Source organism: Microcebus murinus, chromosome 14, assembly GCF_040939455.1.
Source record: "Microcebus murinus isolate Inina chromosome 14, M.murinus_Inina_mat1.0, whole genome shotgun sequence".
In the NCBI taxonomy this organism is placed as follows: domain Eukaryota; kingdom Metazoa; phylum Chordata; class Mammalia; order Primates; family Cheirogaleidae; genus Microcebus; species Microcebus murinus.
In genome coordinates, this window is record NC_134117.1 from 57232479 (window position 1) to 57251583 (window position 19105).

The window sequence follows — 19105 nt, forward strand, 5'->3', positions numbered from 1 at the left end:
TCCTACTTGCTTGTTTGCCTTTCTTTTCTTTTTTTCTTTTTCTGGGGACAACAGAGTCTCACTCCGTTGCCTGAGCTAGAGTGCCATGGCATCAGCCTAGCTCACAGCAACCTCCAACTCCTGGGCTCAAGCGATCCTCCTGCCTTAGCCTCCCGAGTAGCTGGGACTACAGATGCACACCACCACACCCCGCTAATTTTTCTATTTTTAGTAGAGACAGGGTCTCACTCTTGCTCAGGCTGGTCTCAAACCCCTGAGCTCAGTCGATCCTCCTGCCTCCCACAGTGCTAGGATTACAGGCGTGAGCCACCGTGCCCGGCCCCTGCTTTCTTCCCTTACTCGTTTGCCTTTTGACTTTGTTTTTCACCTTGGTCTAAACTTGGCTCAGTTAACCTTTTGCCTTGGGGTTTAGTTTGGATTTTATTCTCTGAGCGATTCATCATTTCTGATGTGTCTGCGGCTCCGTCTTGGCCCAAGGGCAGTCCCCCAGCCTTCCTGGAAAGTGTGAGGTTGGGGCTTTCTCTGCACAGCAGAGTCACTGTCACAGGGTTGGCAGGAGGCTGGTGCTGCACACAAGCCCCGGCACCGCTGCCCTGTGTACGAAGCACCCAGTACATGCATGCTGCTGTCGTTGCTGTTATCCGAGTCCTGTCCAGTCTGGATTAGACTCTGCCTCACAGAGGACTTGCAGAAACTGGAACCCTTGTACATGGCTAGAATAAATGGCCCAGCCACTGTGGAAACCAATCTAGGGATTCCTCAAAAAGTTAAACATAGTCAGCAGATGACCTGGCAAGTCCATTTCTAAGATTATATTCAAGAGAACTGAAAATATGTGTCCACATAGAAACTTGGAGTTGTGAACGTTATGTGGCAGCATTATTCATAACAGCCGGAAAGTGGAAACCGCACAGATGCCCGTGACTAGTGAACAGGTAAGTAACATGTGGTACATCCACACAGTGGAGTATCATTCAGTGTGGAAGGCAGTGCAGTGCTGGCTCGTGCTGGACTGTGGGTGAGCTTCAAAGACGTTATGGGGAGTGAAAGAAACCGGCCACTAAACCGAGCGCGTGTTATGGTTCCAGTTATATGAAATGTCCAGAACAGGGAAGCCCGAGGAGACAGAAAGTAGATTCGTGGTTGTCTCGGGCTCGGGAGCGTGGGAGTGACGCTGATGGGCATGGGTTTGTTTTGGGGTGACGGAAATGTTCTGGAATTAGATGGTAGTAGTGGGTGGCTCCACAACCTTGTGAAACCACTGAACTGCCCACTTAAGAAGGGTGAGTTGTGTGGTATGTAAATTATAACCGAGAAGAAAAAAAGCCTCCAATTTTCACCTTGTCATTAAAAAAATGCTCCCGAGGTGTAAAGTTTCTTTGCCTCCCCTTGTCTGCGGCAGACCTGCGAGCATGCAGACGGACTCCCTCCCATTCCCTCCCCTCTCCTTCACCATCTGCCCCACCCCTCCACCCCATTCCTTGCTCTCCTTTTCCTACAGCTGTGGTCCGCGGAGGCAGGGGCTGGGGAGGGATTAGTCCTGGCGGCTGAGAGTCCTGGCCCCCGGGAGAGGAGGCCTGGCCGCTGCAGGGAGTGGGAGCGTCTCTGAGCTGCTGGGCCACCGGCCCTCCCCAGCCCAGCCCTTCTCACCTTCTCCAGGTGTGGGCTACAGGCCGGGCTGTGGACCACTCAGTGATGTAGGGCAGCGGCACAGGAAGCAGGGGACTTGGTGGCTACAGGCTTACTCCCCACCGGGACTGGGGGCAAAGGTCCACCTCGCAGGACAAGGCCAGTTTTGTTGCCCGGTTCCTCCCACGCCTTGTAAACTTGAAGAGGCCCTTGCGGGGAAATGGTGCTGTTTGACTTGCATGTTTGCTGGAGGGATTTGCAGGCCCCCCAGCCTCTGCATGATTTATCTCAGAGGAAATGAGGCAGCCCCGGAAAGGGGGGGTTGGACCTGGGCCGTCGCAGACAGGTGCTTTGTCCTGGTGAGTGACGGGGGAGGGCCGCAGCCTGGCGGTTCTGTCTCTGGTCCGGGCAGTCAGGATGCACCACCTTGGATTTTTCTGGACTGCACCAGAGATGTCCAGGAGATCCTGGGCAGAGATTGACAAGCCTTGGTTGGGGAAGCAAAGTAGGGGATAGTTTTGCATCTTTCCCTTTCCCTTCCAACTGAAATGATGCATATTCTTTGGTAAAAAAAGAAAAAGCTTCAGACAATAATGAAGGCCCTTCCTCAGCCCCGGCTTTACTTTGTAGAAATGACTGGCCTCTATGTCAGCCACTTGGGACGTGTGTCCTTGTAGATGTTTTTTTGTTTGTTTTATTTAACATATGATTTTGTTTTTATTTCCTGAAACCTGCCCTTTCTTTTGTTGTTGTTCTTGTTTTTGTTTTACCTGCCATTTTTTTTTAATCCTACAATATACCGTGGGTCTCCTTACATTTTCTGTAAATGCGAACATCTGAAAAGGTATTTCATAGCCCTGTGGTCAGGACGATGTTGATCCCATTCTGTGTATGTCGATGTCTTGGTTGTCAACACCTTTCCCCTTACGGACAATTTTTCAGTGGACACACATATGTCTTTATACTCTTTTGTGCATCATATTTTCCAGTTTGGTTGTCACAGGTGAAATTGCTGGGTTCAAGGCAACACACATTTACTTTTTCATAGGTTCTGCCAGTTTATTTGGGAAACCTGTAAAGCCTGCCCTCCCTCTCCCTCCCTCTCTCTCTCTCCCCCTCTCCCTCTCCCTCTCCCTCTCTCCCCCTCCCCCTTGCCTTTTCCGCTGTCTTCAAAGTGTACTTTTTTCTTATATAATAATTCATGAGTCAACTTTCTTTTCCCAGGTATCCTGGATTAATGCCCTTGGTCTCTGGGGGGCGTCTGTCACCGGGAAGCTCAGAGAGGAGCCAGAGGGCCTTTCTCTTCTCCCGCTCCCTGTGGGGAGCAGCTCAGCCTGTGGCTGTCTTTGTGTCCCCTCCCTCCCACCACGTGTGCTTTCCAGCCCCCTCCCAGGCTGCTCCCCACCCATCTGTTCTGGGCACAGGCCTGGGAATCGTCTCTGAAGACTGCTGCCTGCCCAACGGGAGAAGTTTGTTGTCTTCCATTTTAAAATTCTGGGCCAAATTTAAATGTTCTCTCTTCCACTAGACTTTGCCAGAAAGCCAAACGTTTGGCTGCAGTTATGTGTGTGTGTGTGCATGTGCGTGTACACGTATGTGCGTGTGCCTGTGTGTGGGTGTGCATGCAGGAATATCTAAGAACACAATCTTCTAAGGAGGAAAAGGAAACATTCTAGACCAATAGATGAGATTGTTTTTCAGATTCTCTGGAGTTAACTGTGGCCATTGATGACATAGCACAGACATGATCCTGAGCCCTCCTTATAGAGAAAATCTGAGAAGTGCTTGGGGGCCTGTGAGCCTCTTTGAATATCTGGAGGCTGTCCTGTGGGAATACTCTATTTGATTCCAAGGCTAGCAGCAGAACCAGAGGTTAGGAATTGCAGGGAGGCAGGCGTAGCTCACAGGATGCAAGACCTGTGCAGTGGGATGAGTCGTGGAGGTAATCGTAGAAACAGCACAGGGCCGATCTCTCCCTGCCACCCTGGGGTCTTTTCTGGCCTTGGATCCCACCATGTCATCAAAGATGGTTGAGCACTAGAAAGGGTCGCTGGGTCTGCTCTGGGATTTCCCCCGCCTGGCCCTGTCTCACTGGGAGTTTGTGGCCCACCCTGGCAGCCTGATTCACCGGGTCCCGAATTGTCCTTGGATTGCCATGCAGGCTTGGATGCAGGCTCCTCAAGGTTAGGGTTTGAGGGACTGTTTCCCAGTGAGGAAGGGCCAGGCCCTGGTATAGACGGCAGATTCTGCTGTGCACTGCCGAGGTGGGTTGTGCTGGGCCAGAGCCCAGAAGGAAGCCTGCAGCTTCTCAGAGCTGCCTTACTTAATTCCAGGTACTAATCCTATTCAGTTATATTCATTGCAAATATCTTCCCTGAATATGTGGCTTTTAAATTTGCTTGCAGTGTCTTTTGTTATACCAGAGTTTCACATTTTAACATGGTTAACTCTACCAATCATTTCCTTATGGTTTGTGCTTTGGTTGTTTGATTGAAGAAATTCTTTCCTAACCCTAACTTTCTTAAAGAAGCTCAGAAGGCAGGACAACTGCAGGAGAGCATTCTGCTGGTCTACCCAGGGCTGCCACCTTGTGGGGAACTCAGGCAACGGCAGCAGCCTTTGTTCAGCAGTAACCCAGACTCATTTGCAACCACTGGGGTTCTCACCTGGCTTGGGGATATTTGGAGAGTAAACCGTTTAAAGGAATTTTTCACTGGAGTTTTTGAGGTGTTTCCTACCAGTCAGGGCTATCCAGTCCAGACCCTGGACCTTTTTTAGACATGGGTAGAAGGCATTGGTTGACCAGATGTCAGAGTGCTCTCCATTACCTGTGTGGTTGTGGGTCTGTCCCTTCTTCTGGGGTGCCCTGTCACTGCTCAGTGGTGGGCGCTCTGCCAGGTGATGTCCCTAGTGTGTCTTCTGGTTCTCATTGTCTGCACTGGGTGGATTCAGGTGTGCTCATTTTGTCCTGCTCTCAGCCCGAGTCTCGTTGGCCAGGTGATTTATGGAAAAGAATCATGTTATAGCTCCTCCATCTCATACCAGACACACACACATGCTAAGATTTAAGTGGGAAAAAGAAAACCTTAATACTTTTTTAGAAAAAAATAATAGGATGTCTTTATGATCTCAAGATAGGAAGGAAAGTATTTATTAAATAAAACAATCAAAGCACAAACCGTAGGAAATGATTGGTAGATTTAACCACGTTAAAATGTGAAACTTTAGCATAACAAGATACTGTGAGCAAATTTAAAAGCCACACACTGGGAGAATATATTTGAAATGAATATAGCTGAAAAGGATTAGTACCTGGAATTTAAAAATAACTTATACAGAGAGAAAGAAAGGTGGGCAGGAAGGGAGGAAAAATCAAGGGAATTGAACAGGCAATTCATGGAAGAGAAAATGTGTGTAATCCGTAAACATAGGGAGAGTTGCTCATTCTCTCTAGTAATTGAGAAATGTAAGTTTAAAAAAAGAGATACTATTTTTTTGTTGTTGTTGTTCATGGGATTGACAATACTTTAAAAAAATCTAACCACCTCATAGTAGCTACAAGGTATAAGCAACCCAGGTATACATTGTCGAATGAGTGGATAAACAAAAGGTGGCACATCCGTACAATGGAATATTATCCAACCCTTAAAAGGAAGGAGATTCTGACACATGCTACAACATGGGTGGACCTTGAGGACATTGTGCCAAGTGAAGTAAGTCAGTCACAGGCAAATGCTGCATGATTCCACTTATAGATGAGTTATCATAAGTAGCCAGATTCGTAGACACAGAAAGTAGGATGTTGGTCGCCAGCAGCTGGGGGAAGGAGAAAAGGGGGAGTCGTTGTTTAATAGGTGTAGAGTTTCAGTTGTGCAAGATGAAAAAGGTCTGGAGATGGGTTGCAACACAGTGTGAATGTACTTCACACTGCTAAACTGCACACTTAAAAATGGTCAAAGTGCCCAAGAGGGTAAATTTTATGTTACTGTATTTTGCCACAGATAAAAATTTTTTTAAAAGCTCTGACCTTTTTGACATCCTGGCGAGGATGCGTTGGTGACAGTAACTCCCAGAACTCCCACCCAGAGCCGGTGGCGGTGTAACTCGGCATCTCCACTTCGGAGAGCAATTTGGTATTGTCCAGCAGGTGCGAAAAACGCCTACCCCAAGCCTTAGCCACCCAACCCCTGGGTATTCAGAGAAAAACCTCACACGTGTGGGAAGGGGATGTGTACAACCATGTTCATGGCAGTATTATTTGTTACAGCCAAAAAAACAAAAATATATATATATATGGAGACAAGATAAATGTCTCTTGTGATATATTGAGCCAGTGAGATACTACCTGCCTCAACTTGACTGAACCTCAAAAGCAGCATTGAATAAAAAGAAACACCTATAATATGAAATCGTTATTTTTGAATACATACTAGTATAAATGTAATATTGTGTATGGAGATGATCCGTAGCAAATTCAGGGGAGTGATTCATCCTGACAAAGAAAGGGGTACAGTAGGGGCTTTAGTAGCACCTGTGATGTTTTATTTCTTTGAAAACAGTTTGAAACGTGGTAAGATATTAAGATTAGAGCTAAGCAGTGGGTATGTACAATTTTGGTACATTATTTGCAATGCTTTCCTGTGTGTTTGGAAAATATTCCTTTTTTGAAGAAGAAGAAGAAGAAGAAGTTGTAAATGGCAGAGTGGGACTGGGTCAGTGGTTTCTCAGTGTGCATTCCTGTTCTGCAACAGTGAGCCTTTCTACAAAACAATGAAGGTTTTAACTGCCGGAGGCGCCTATATGCTACTTTTTAAAATGAGTTTTGTATTTTGGTGGCCTTGTTAAGCTATCCCTTGAAAAAAAGAGTTCTGCTTTAAAAATAAAGAAAAAGGAAAAAGAACGAGCCTGACATGAGCTGATTTCTTTTTCTTTCTTTCTTTTCTGAGCTATTTAATGGAAGCAGAGAAATGAGCCGGTTTCTGAGATGACCTCCTCTTTACCAGTCTGCGGTCCCAGGGTCTAGTGCTTAGGTCTCAGAGGCATGGGCTCACTCTCCTCGTCTCTGTGATACTTGCTTTTTGTGTTTGTTGAGGGCCAACCCCGTCTGCACAGGGAGCACTCCCTAGTCCCGGGTGCTGCTTCTCCCGGCTGCAAAGATCTGGTAACTCAGGGCCCTCCTGAACAAGCCAGGCCATTGCTGGGCCGCTGGAGCCGGAAGGGCCAAGCCAGCTTTTCTGGTTCCGTCCTGTCATTTGAGAAATCAGGAAACTGAAACGGGAGAGGTGGAGTGACTCACCCAGGGGCTCGGGTCCCTGAGGTGCTCAGCAGAAGCAGCAGCGGGCCCCATGTCAACTGCTTAACTTGTCTTGGTTTTTTTTTTTTTTTTTTCACTTTCTTTCTCTAGAACAGTGCCAGGCATGAACCTTTAGTACCTGTGATTCTGAGTAGAACACCCTCCTGCTTTTAAAACTCTCTGTGGCTTCCCACCTCACTCAGGATACAGCCTTTGCTGTGTGTCCTCTTCTCCAAGCCTCCTTTTGAACCCACTCTGCCTTGCGCACAGGGCTCCAGCTCCTCTGCCTGCCTGTCTCTTTGTCCCTACAATACGTCTGGTGGCTCCTGCCTCAGGGCCTTTACACATGCTCTCCCCTCTGCCAGATGTGCTCTTGCACCTGCTCTTCATTTGCACACAAACTCAGAAGTCAGCTCCTTAGAGAGCCCTCCCCAGGCCCCAGCCTCTGTCTCAGCCTTCCACTCTGCTGCTCACAAGTCTCTCTCCAGCCCACTGTCCTATTTTATTTACTTTCTTGATAGTCCTCCTCATGCTCTGAAGTTATTTTCTTTGTCTGTCTGTTCACATCTTCCCATTAGGGTAAAAGGTCCACAGGGCACAGTGTCTTTCCATCCTGTCCAGTGTGACTAGCACCTAGAACAGTACTGGACGTACTAGGTACTGCTAGGGGTCCCCACCGCCATCCCCGGGCCCTGACTTGCCAGGAGGACTCACAAACTCGGGGTATAATCGCACTTGGTGGTTAAAATTATTATAACGAGGCAGGACGCGGTGGCTCACGCCTGTAATCCTAGCACTCTGGGAGGTTGAGGCGGGCGGATAGCTCGAGGTCAGGAGTTCGAAACCAGCCTGAGCAAGAGTGAGACCCCGTCTCTACTATAAATAGAAAGAAATTAATTGGCCAACTAATATATATAGAAAAAATGAGCCGGGCATGGTGGCGCATGCCTGTAGTCCCAGCTACTCGGGAGGCTGAGGCAGGAGGATTGCTTGAGCCCAGGAGTTTGAGGTTGCTGTGAGCTAGGCTGACGCCACGGCACTCACTCTAGCCTGGGCAACAAAGCCAGACTCTGTCTCAAAAAAAAAAAAAAATTATTATAACAAGAGGATACAAAGCGAAATCAGCAAAGGGGGAAAAGGCACACGGGCAAAGTCCAGAGGAGACCGGGGCAAGTTTCCAAGCGTCCTCTCCCAGGGGTGTCTCACAGGGTGCCTCAGTCCCCCCAGCATGTAGTCGGGACAACACGTGAAGTGTTGGCCTGCAGAAACCCCGCTACAGACTCAGTGCCCACGCTTTGTACTGGGGGCTGGTCATGTATCTGCCTCGCGTGTAGCCAAATTCCAGAGTCCCAGAGGGAAGGGGGTGTTCAGCACAGGCCACGCTGTGCGTACGGTCTAGATACTGGGGACCGCCCGTCACTGAAGGGAAGTTTTCATGTCACCGTAGAGGACTGTTTGCCATCCAGGTTGCCTAGAATGTAGGTAACCCAAGAATGCAAGGACTCACTATGTCTGGACCCAGATTGAGGGTCTGGACATTGGCCTTGCAAGCAGGCCTTTCTGAGAACAGAAGTCTCAGGCCTGCTAGGTTAACTGTTCTCTGCACAATACTTAAAAAGTCCTTGTGAATAAATGGATCTGAACGAATCAGCCCAGTGTGACTGCAGGGCCTGTAGAATTGGACCTTGAGACTCTCAAAGGCCCTAGGGTGACCCCTCTGTCCTGCCCCAGACTTACACAAGTCAGAGTCGGGGGGAGTCTGTGCTTCCTCCCGGGACCCTTGGCAAGTGGGACTGTCTGTGGTCCCCAGGTGTTGAAGCACAACGGGTCATCCGAGATTCTCAACAAGCTGTACGACACGGCCATGGACAAGCTGGAGGTGGTTAAGAAGGACTATGACGCCCTGCGGAAGAGGTACAGCGAGAAAGTCGCCATCCACAACTCAGACCTCAGCCGCCTGGAGCAGCTAGGGGAGGAGAACCAGCGGCTGCTGAAGCAGACGGAGATGCTGACCCAGCAGAGGGACACGGCCATCCAGCTGCAGCACCAGTGCGCCCTCTCCCTGCGGAGGTAGGCACGAGGCGTGGGCTGGGGGTGGAGATGAAGACAGCACAAATTGTGCTTTTCTTTTTCTCTCTCTCTCTCTCTCTCTCTCTCTCTCTCTCTCTCTCTCTCTCTCTCTCTCTCTCTCTCTCTCTCTCTCTCTCTCTTTCTTTTCCTCCCCTTCCTTCCCCTTCCTTCCCCTTCTTTCCCCTTCCTTCCCCTTCCCCACAGAGTCTCACTCTGTTGCCCAGGCTAGAGTGCCGTGGCATCAGCCTAGCTCACAGCAACCTCAAACTCCTGGGCTCAAGCCATCCTCCTGCCTCAGCCTCCCAAGTAGCTGGGACTACAGACATGCGCCACCATGCCCGGCTAATTTTTTATATATTTTTTTTTTTTGTCTGCTAATTTTTTTTTCTATTTTTAGTAGACGCAGGGTTTTGCTCTTGCTCAGGCTGGTGTCCTACTCCTGAGCTCAAGCGATCTTCTTGCTTTGGACTCCCAGAGTGTTAGGATTACAGGTGTCGGCCACTATATTTTTTTAGTCAAAAAAACCTTCTGTCCAGGAAACCTTTTCTTTTCTTTTTTTTTTTTTTTGAGACAGAGTCTTGCTTTGTTGCTCAGGCTAGAGTGAGTGCCATGGCGTCAGCCTAGCTCACAGCAACCTCAAACTCCTGGGTTCAAGCGATCCTTCTGCCTCAGCCTCCCAAGTAGCTGGGACTACAGGCATGCGCCATCATGCCCGGCTATTTTTTCTATAATATTAGTTGGCCAATTAATTTCTTTCTATTTATAGTAGAGACGGGGTCTTGCTCTTGCTCAGTCTGGTTTTGAACTCCTGACCTCAAGCAATCTGCCTGCCTCAGCCTCCCAGAGTGCTAGGATTACAGGTGTGAGCCACCGCGCCCTGCCCAGGAAACCTTTTTCTGACACCTCATGTATCTTGGGAGTTGTGGCTCTTCCCACCCCCATCTGAACACCTTTGGTGTGTTCTGGGCATCCTGTTTCTTAGGTCTCCCATGAGCTGCTCCTCTTGGTGGCAGTCACCCACTTAGCAAATGAAAAAGGTAATTGTCCAGGGCATTTGTCTTCTATAGTTTCATTTTTTATCAAGGAATATCATCTTTAGAGATGTGATATGCACCACTTCTTCAGGGTGTCCATCAGTTTCACATGGAAAGTGTTCTCTGGGCCTAAACAGGTTTAGGAATTGCCAAGTTGAACCCAGACAGATGACTCTGTTGCAGGACTTCTCAGAGCCTTCATTGTGGTGCTGTGTACCATTTAGAGATGCAGAGCTTCCAAAACATAAGTCATCAGGGAATGTACGTTGTTTTCTTTTCTTTTTCTTTTTGGTAATGTAATGGAGCTCCACACAGGGTAGGTGTTCTGTGTTTTTTGTTTTTTTTTTTTAGACAGGGTCTCGCTGTGTTGCCCAGACTAGAGAGCAGTGATATCATTCTAGCTCACTGCAACTTCAAACTCCTGGGTTCAAGTAATCGGCCTGCATTGTTTGGCCTCCTGCGTAGCTGGAGCTACAGGCATATGCCACCATGCCCGGATAATTTTTCTATGGGTTTTGTTGTTGTTGTTGTTGCTGTTGTAGAGATGGGGTCTCACCATGTTGTTTAGGCTGGTCTTGAACTTCTGGCCTCAAGTGGTCTTGCTGCCTTGGCCTCCCAAAGTGCTAGGAATACAGGTGTGAGCCGCCACCAACACTGGAGATATTATCCAATCTTATGGCTCTAAATATTCTGTATAGTCTCAAATATATATATCTAGCTCCAATATCTCCCCTGAACTCCAAACTGCTTACTTGACATCTATTTTGAGATATCTGTCTAGTAGATCTCTCAAATTTAACATGTCCCAAAACAAAAGTCATGCTATAGTCTGTTTTCAGTTCCAAACTTCTTCTTCCCAAAATTCTCTGTCTCAGTAAATAGCATCTCCATTGCCTAGCTGTTCAGGCTGAACATTTTGGAGTCAGTGTCTGTGCCTCTCCTTTTCTTGTATCCTATCTGCAGGGTAGATGTTCTGAGGAACACACTTTGAGAAATACTGCTCAAGAGCAGCAGGTTTTGGTTTGCAGGTTGCCTGTGCGAGGGTGGCTCCTGGCCAGGAAGGACTGAGCTGTGCTCTCGAGTATCCTTACGACCTTGGGCCAGCTGCCCACGTCACAAGGCCGTACTACCCGTATCTGTAAAACGAGGCAGTCGGACTAAGTGATCATTAAGGCCACTTTTTAATCTCTCAGATGCTGTGATCCTGGTATTGTTTGGTCTTTATTATTTTTAAAAAAATAACGTGGCTCAACTGTGGGAGAAATACACTGTTATTTCTAGTGGAGCAGAGGGCATGAAGTCCTCAACTCGGGGCATTTATAAAAGGCTGAGACAAATTCCAGGTCTGGGAGCGCTGGTACTCCGTGACTTTTCTCTCTTGGGGGTGCAGAGAGTGACCTCACTGGAAACTTCATGCTTGACTGTCCAGCACAGCGGAGCTGGCGGGAGGTGGCGGAGCGGCCGACAGCTGACCGGGCAGGCCCCCACCCCTCCCACGGCCCGCCGCCTTTCTCCTTAGGTTCGAGGCGATCCACCATGAGCTGAACAAGGCCACGGCCCAGAACAAGGACCTGCAGTGGGAGATGGAGCTGCTGCAGTCGGAGCTGACGGAGCTGAGGAGCACGCAGGTGAAGACAGCGAAGGAGTCCGAGAAGTACCGGGAGGAGCGGGACGCCGTGTACAGCGAGTACAAGCTCATCATGAGCGAGCGCGACCAGGTCATCTCCGAGCTGGACAAGCTGCAGACCGAGGTGGAGCTGGCTGAGTCCAAGCTCAAGAGCAGCACGTCTGAGAAGAAGGCGGCCAGCGAGGAGATGGAGGCGCTGCGGCAGGTAGGCGGGTGGGCGGCGTCTGGATTCGACGCTTGCGAGGTGCAGCGAAGGGCTTCTCGTTTGAGGCCTACGTGCTGCCTGGGTTATCAGACACGGCCCTGGGAACTGAGCTCGTCACGCCCAGGGCTCAGCTCTAGTCTGGGCTACAGGGGACAAGGGAGGAGGGAGGTGCAGCCACAGTCCTGGACATCTGGAGCGTACAGACCAGGAGTCATTGCAGGTCAGTCTCGTGCAGAAAGTCAGTGGTGGCTCAAGGACGTGCTTGTTATGAAGCAAGATCCCAAGGCCAAGTTCCCCAAACCATGGCCATGTTAGGCCTTGTGGGTCTGGGAGAGCATGGTTTAGGGGCTCTTTTCTGCCAGCTGTGTGCATCTGACCAAGTCTGCTCTGCAAAGAGTGTTCCGGGCTCCTGTTGGGAAGATGTCTTTCTCCTAAAGCCTGGCTCTCTAGAGATTGTGCCTGCAGGGTTGGGGGTCTGGGGTGTTCAGTAGCATTGGATTTGGGTCACTTAGCTCGATGCCTGGGTGCTCAGTGTGGATTCTCTGCATCTTCCCACCTGCCACTACCACCTTGTCACGGATACTTCTCGCCCTGAGTCCAGGTGTGCCCCACGGGCTCGGACAGGCCCGTGGAGATTCCCTTCCCATTCTCTCCATCAGTGTCCTGGCTCTGATTAGAGCCTCTAGACATAATCGCAGCAGATTTTCCCCATGAAAACAGTTCTGTGTCCATGCCTCTATTCTGTCGCTTTTCTGCACAGGTCAGTTAGAATGCAGGTTTCAAAAGTGGTGTGTGAGAGGCGAGAAGCCAGGTGTCAAAGGTCAGGCAGATTGGCAGGGATGCTGTGCATTGGCTTATTCCATCCAGGTCCCTCGGTGCCGGGCACAAGGCAGGGCTGACTCCTAAGGGGTGGCCGGGCTGGCCTTCAACCAGCGGTGACGCCTCCTCATGCAAGGGTACATGGCCTTGTGCTTGGAGATGGAGCCCGTCTTACTCTCGTGAACTCTCGCCTCTCTGGGCCTCGGTGTCTTCATCTGCAAAGTGGAAGTAGTGGCATCCGCCCCACAGGGAGCTTGTGATCATCAAAGGGTCTCACGTGGAGAGTGCAGTTAGCATGGTGCCCACACAAGCAGGAATGGCTTGAGTCTTGTCTTTACTATTAAGATTATTATCACGGCCACCTGAATCTTGCTGCCCGGTTAGGGTTAGGGCAAACACCACGGAACTGTTTTTGTAGGTAAAAATCAGCCCTATAATGGCCATTTCATACAGAGAGGACCGAGACTTCTCCTGACCATTGATGCAAAAGCCAATGTGAAGCCAATGTATTTGCTCTGATGAAATTTTCGAAAAGACCATTATGCAAAGAAATTTTTAGCAAACAAAGATGATGCACCAGATCTTGGTAATTGTCCTAAAAACCATCAGCTCATTTTCACATCCTGGTGTCTGAGCACATAATTGTCGGGGGAAAGCATCTGCATCAAATAGGGAAGACACAGTGGTGAAGAAAGAGAACTGAAATTGACTGATCAGTGACAACACCGAAGGGTCACAGAATGTCATACACATGAAAGGTGAGCCAGACAGCGAGCCCACATGCATGGATTTTAGAGCTTTTTGAAGCTTAGTTAACTTTGTAGACTCTTTGTAGAAATGCAGAAAGCACAGAGAAGTGTGGGGAGCACTGCATTCCCCACAGTGCTGGCGTCTGAGCGGCAGCTGGTCACCCTGCGTGCACTTGGGCGCGCCCTTCAGCCTGGAGCCCGGTTCCGCGGGGGGTATTGGCCGGGCGTCAAGTCTGCTTGTCAGCTGAGGCAGGAATCTCTTCCAGGCTCTGTTCCGAGTCAGCAGGCAGGAGAGGAGAACCCCTGCCCCGGCAGCGGCCAGAGCCGAAATCCTCAGCTCCTGCTCAAGCTGGTCTGGCGTCATGCACGAGACCTCTCCCCAGTGCAGGAAGAAGCCGGCTCGAGGCGCGCTGGGGACTGACCCTACGCACTCCAGCTGCTGCCTTTTGGGGTCAGCGGGGGTCGGCCTTCCATCCGGCCTGGCTCCCTGCTTGCCGAGTGGTCTTCACTCTGTTTCTGAGATTGTACTTCCACCCTCCTGCTCTTCGTCTGCTCCTTCCTTTTCATTCTCCCTTTTATGTGAGCTTATGAGTGGTTTGAGGCAAACGGCAGCAGATGGAGGCCCGGGGGTGGGGCTGGGGCTATTGGGGTCTTTGCTTCACTTGGGACTCCGGGTGGGCTCTGTTCTCCTCTGCCCAGCCCCCAGGGTGAGCATGTCCTCAGGGGCTTCCCTCACAAGGCCCCTTCTTGCCTGTGGCCACCAGCCAGCCTGTCCAGTGAAGGCTCATTGATCACAGGAGGGTGAGGAATGGCCTCTGGGAAGCTGTGGGCCACTGCCCTGCCACAGAGGTTCTGCCAGGTGCCAGCTCTCTTTCCCAGGCCCTGCCGACTGAGCCCCGTCCCAGAGAAGGCCCCGCACCGTCACTCTGGCCAGCAGCAGCTTCCCCCGTCCCTGCCTTCCTGCCGTGCCCCAGTGTCGCTGGCTACAAGTCCAGCATGGGGGCTGAGCTCAGCTGTGCTGGACAGAGACCAGGCAGTGCAAGGACAGGAAGGATGATTTGTGGTAGAGGACAAGGCAAGGCAGCAGGGTGGCGCTTCCAGAGCTCAGTGCAGTGGTCTGCTGGGACAGAAGTGGCAGGTGCCATCCCCTGAGAGCCGTCTGCTCATAGCGCAGCCACCACACCCGGTGGGACCCTGGAGTATGCCCTGGCCGCCGAGGGGGTGGGGTGCAGCCCACAGGTCTCTGTCACTGGCTTCATGCCTGGGCCAGACAAGCGTCTTGTGAAAACCAGCCCATCTGTCCCTCAGGCCTCGCGGGGCAGGCAGGAGGAGGCCTTGGATGGTGCGTCTGCGGACGTAGGTTTGGTGCCGAGGGCAGCGCAGGCAGCGAGAGCAGCACTGGAGCCTGAGTCCGCTCTCCACACGAGGGGGGGGCCCTGGGCAGGTCACTTCCTAGATCCTGTGGCCCCTCCTCAGTGTGATTAGGGTGGGAGAGGGGGATCGCTGGGTCTTCTCGGCTCCCATGTTCCACCATCCCTTTCAATACACCTCATTCCTCCCGCTTGCTAAAACCAAGTATCGTACCGCTTGCGTTTCTCATAAGGAAACAACGTTTGGGGGGTGAACACAGAGAGAGGGGACATTCGGGAGGGTGGGGTCGCCTCAGTGCCCTGCTGGACAGGGCTCCAGCTGTGGCCTCCCAGCCTGAGATCATTATCCATAGCGAAACGGAAAAAACCTTTCAGGGAAAGCAAGTTTTAACACATTGCAAATATAAAACTGTTATATAAATCTATTAAAATATTGAGTAAAATGTAAATTTTTTTAAATGTGATTTTTTTCTTTTTAATTGATATGTATTTATTAGAACAAATTCTTGACAGAATTAATGATGCAAATAATTCTTTAATTTTTTAAGTTAAAATTTAAGAAAAAATTTTTGAAAGCAACAGACAGACACCCACACCACATAAAAGCAGCCAAAAAAAAAAGGAAACTGAAATGATTTGGATTGATCTTGGGAAACGTGAAGTCCGACCAAAGCTCACCACTGTGTCACTCTCGAGGTTCTGTGCACAGTTTTCCCAGCTCCTTCTGACTCGAGCCTGGAGAGATGAGGGTAGTTGTAAGCTGACTCCGGGTGTTTTCCTGTGTCTGCATCCTCGAGTCTTGGTTGGCACCTGAGATCTCCCTGAAGGAGCAGAGGCTGCCCTCCCTGTTCCCTGGGGAGGGAGCCGCAGCATGAGCGGAAATGCTCTTCCTGTGCCCGTCTTCCTGCGTCTTGCTGCTCGGGGTGGAGAGTCCTGGCCTGGGGACACCAGTGTCCTCGCTCTGCCGGCATGCTTCTCTTTTGCTGGTTCCAAAAGTAGGAGTTGTTCTTGCAGCAGGCACTCACTCTGTCATTCATCATCTCTCCACGTCTTCTAAGGACTATGGAGGCGTAGAGGGGCTTTTCACTTGAGTGCTTCTAAGAGTTTGACTTGAAATTTTAGCGGAGCATCTAACTCTCTAGGGAGGTGTCAAGATGCAGATGCCTCAGATTTCGGCTTTTTAAATGAGCTGGGATACACAGTACTTCACCTGCAAAAGTGCCAGTATAGTTTCATCTTTAAAATAACCTGGTTTGCCAGATTAACACAGCCAGCATTGCAGACACAAACGGGGAGACCTTATTACAACTGTGGCTGTACAGTGGGTGCAGAGGGGTGCCGGGATGCTGTTTCCCTCCACCCAGCCCCCTCGAGCTCCAGCAAGACCCTGCGCTGGTGGGAGGTGCTTCAGGTCCAGAGGCTCAGTGACCACTCCCTCCCTCTCCCCCAGATCAAAGACACGGTGACAATGGACGCAGGGAGAGCCAACAAGGAGGTTGAAATCCTTCGAAAGCAGTGCAAGGCTCTGTGCCAGGAGCTGAAGGAAGCCCTCCAGGAGGCAGACGTGGCCAAGTGCCGGCGAGACTGGGCCTTCCAAGAGCGAGACAAAATCGTGGCGGAGCGTGACAGCATCCGGTACGGCGCGCCCAGGGCCGGTGTGGGCTCGCGTCTCCCCAGGGTGCACTGAGGTCTGAGGGGAGGGTCAGAATCGTTTACTCTGTGTCCAAGTAAGGTGGGAGTGACCCGGGTTTCTCCCTTCTCGCCCCTAGATGCTGCCCCAGCCTCGCCCCCTAGTTTAGAATTTCCCGCATGGTCTCCTTCCCATTTCACTTGGCCCTGGGTGTCACAGGTGTGCGCTGTGTCCGATGAGACCCTGTGAAGTAGCGCAAGGCCAGCCCTTTGTCTGTGAGGGCTTCTGACGAGACCAGCACATCAGAGACCCTTTCTTCCAGCCGTATTCACTGGGTGCCTACTGTGTGCTGGAGTCTTAGATCCCTGCGCAGGCAGACCTTGGGAGAGGCTCCCCCACGTGTGCGATGCCTGTCGGGCCCGGGCAGCTTGGGCGGGCGGGACAGTGGGCAGAAGGTGCACGAGTGTGGATTCCAGGCTCTCCGCCAGGGCTGTGCTGGGCGGGCAGGGCGTCTGGGCTGTAGGGTGGTCTCCCCAGGGAGCCTGGAGGCATGAGCGGGATATCTCCGGGTGGAGAAGGGAGAGGGGGTTGCAGATCGAGGGGACCCGAGTGGTTTACTCAGGGCAGGTGACTCACAGGGAGGGCAGGTGTGAGGGCCTCGAAGGGGAAGGCAGGCAGTGTGGACTAGATCCTTGGCTAGGGTAGAAGTGGGAGAGGCTGTGGTGGTGGTGGTGGGGTAACAACTTGGTCATTGAAACATGCCCTGTGGCTCTTCAGGGGAGAGCCCACCATCCCTGGGGGCTGGTCAGGAGATGGGGATGGCCAAACGTGGTGGTGAGGCCCTGCCAGTGGAGAGCAGCCTGGTGCCTGGTGCAGGGGAGGGAGGCCTGGTGGGTGCTCTGTCTGCTCCTGCTCTGACCTGTTCCACAGCTGTCCCCAGGGGCAGTCCTGAGCCGGGGTCTGATTGTGGTGGGGAATGTTTGGGGCTGTGGAGTGGTAGGGACCAGCCCTCTGGGCATATCCAATGCTGGAGGGTGCACAGAGCACAGGCCCCTCTGCTGCCAGGTCAACTGTCCCCACCTCCTCCAAGGTCCTCTTTTGTAGAGTCTCAGCAAGCTTGCACTTTGCACTGCATGGAGCTCAGGGCTGCGGGGATGTGTGAGGACTGGCTGCTGTCCCAGTGGGGCTCCCAGCCTAGTTGTGGAGTAGGGGGGTGGCTCTAGAAAGTCCTGCTTGTTGCTAGTTATTTTTATTTTATTTTATTTTTGAGACAGAGTGTCACTCTGTTGCCTGGGCTACAGTGCCGTGGTGTCAGCCTAGCTCACAGCAACCTCACACTCCTGGGCTCAAGCCATCCTCCTGCCTCAGCCTCCCGAGTAGCTGGGAATACAGGCATGCGCCACCATGCCTGGCTAATTTTATTTTTAGTTGTCCAGCTACTTAATATTTTTTTTTAGTAGAGACTGGATCTCGCTTTTGCTCAGGCTGGTCTAGAACTACTGGGCTCAAACGATCTGCCTGCCTCAGCCTCCCAGAGTGCTAGAATTACAGGCGTGAGCCACCGCGCCCGGCCTATGGGTAGTTATGAGACTTGCGGTGGGTGCAGAGGAGACCCCCGCCCCCCTCCGGTGTTAGAACAGTGAGTGTGTGCAGAGGGTGGTCCTAACCCAGGCACAGTGAGGGGGAAGCCGGACCTTGGGAACCTGAGGCTTGTTGCCCAGTGACTATGGAGGTGTCTGTCCCCCCAGGTCCTCGGGGTCCCATCTGTCGTGTGATGGGCTGGCCTGGGTGGTCTCATCCCCAAACTCCCGAGTGCTCTCGGGAGCACTGGGGGTGAGGCGGGGGCTGCCAGGCCGTCTGTGGGGACCAGGAGCCCCTGTCCCCCCGCCCCTTGAGGTGACCTTGCCCTCTGCCCCTCCACCAGGACACTGTGCGACAACCTGAGGCGGGAGCGGGACCGGGCGGTGAGCGAGCTGGCCGAGGCCCTGCGCAGCCTGGACGACACTCGCAAGCAGAAGAACGACGTCAGCCGCGAGCTCAAGGAGCTCAAGTAGGCTTGGGTGGGCGTGCGCCGGGGCCTGAGTGCGTCGGCAGGGGCTTGTTCCTGTGTGCAGACCTGGCTGTCTGTCCCTTCACGCTGCCTTAGTCTGTCAGGCTGTAGAATGGGTCTGAATGCCGGCTCCGTGTTGAGTTAGTGAGGAATTCTTGGGCCGCGCTTTGGTGAGCCCGTGGAGACAGGGCAGGCTCCAGGTGCCAAGGCACTAGGAAGGCCCCTGCGCCCAGACAGTCCACCTGGGGACAGGCATGCATGTAGAATCCATTCATTCATTCACTCACTCAAGGGAGAGTTATCGAGTACCTGTTCTGTATGGGCCAGCTTCTGTGAGAGGCACTGGAAACATGGCACGGAATAAGCAGGCCAAGTCCCTGCTCTCATGGGGCGCACAGCACACAGGAAGAGGGACAGACCAAGGGTAGGTCCATCAAAGAGATGAATACAGAAACGAATAAAATGACGGCAGGTGGCGATTCAGTATTTTGAAGGCAATTATAGCTACTGCCGAGCAGTCCGTTCTACCTGTGCTATTTGGATGTCTGTTTGGAAGACTGGGGTGTCAGGCAACCTTCCTCAGTTATAACACCCTCCCAGGGTGTCATTGAAACATTTGTGGCCCCCTT

At 51.7% G+C, this 19105-nt stretch overlaps 1 protein-coding gene across 1 annotated transcript in view; it reads left to right on the forward strand.

Annotated features, from left to right (window-relative positions):
* Positions 1-19105, forward strand: part of DLG5 (discs large MAGUK scaffold protein 5) — a 116710-nt gene that overhangs the window by 63969 nt on the left and 33636 nt on the right. The window contains exons 6-9 of the mRNA XM_076010103.1: positions 8733-8992; positions 11546-11858; positions 16247-16431; positions 18351-18476. Coding sequence (XP_075866218.1) covers positions 8733-8992; positions 11546-11858; positions 16247-16431; positions 18351-18476 — 884 coding nt within the window. The remainder of the gene's footprint in view (positions 1-8732; positions 8993-11545; positions 11859-16246; positions 16432-18350; positions 18477-19105) is intronic.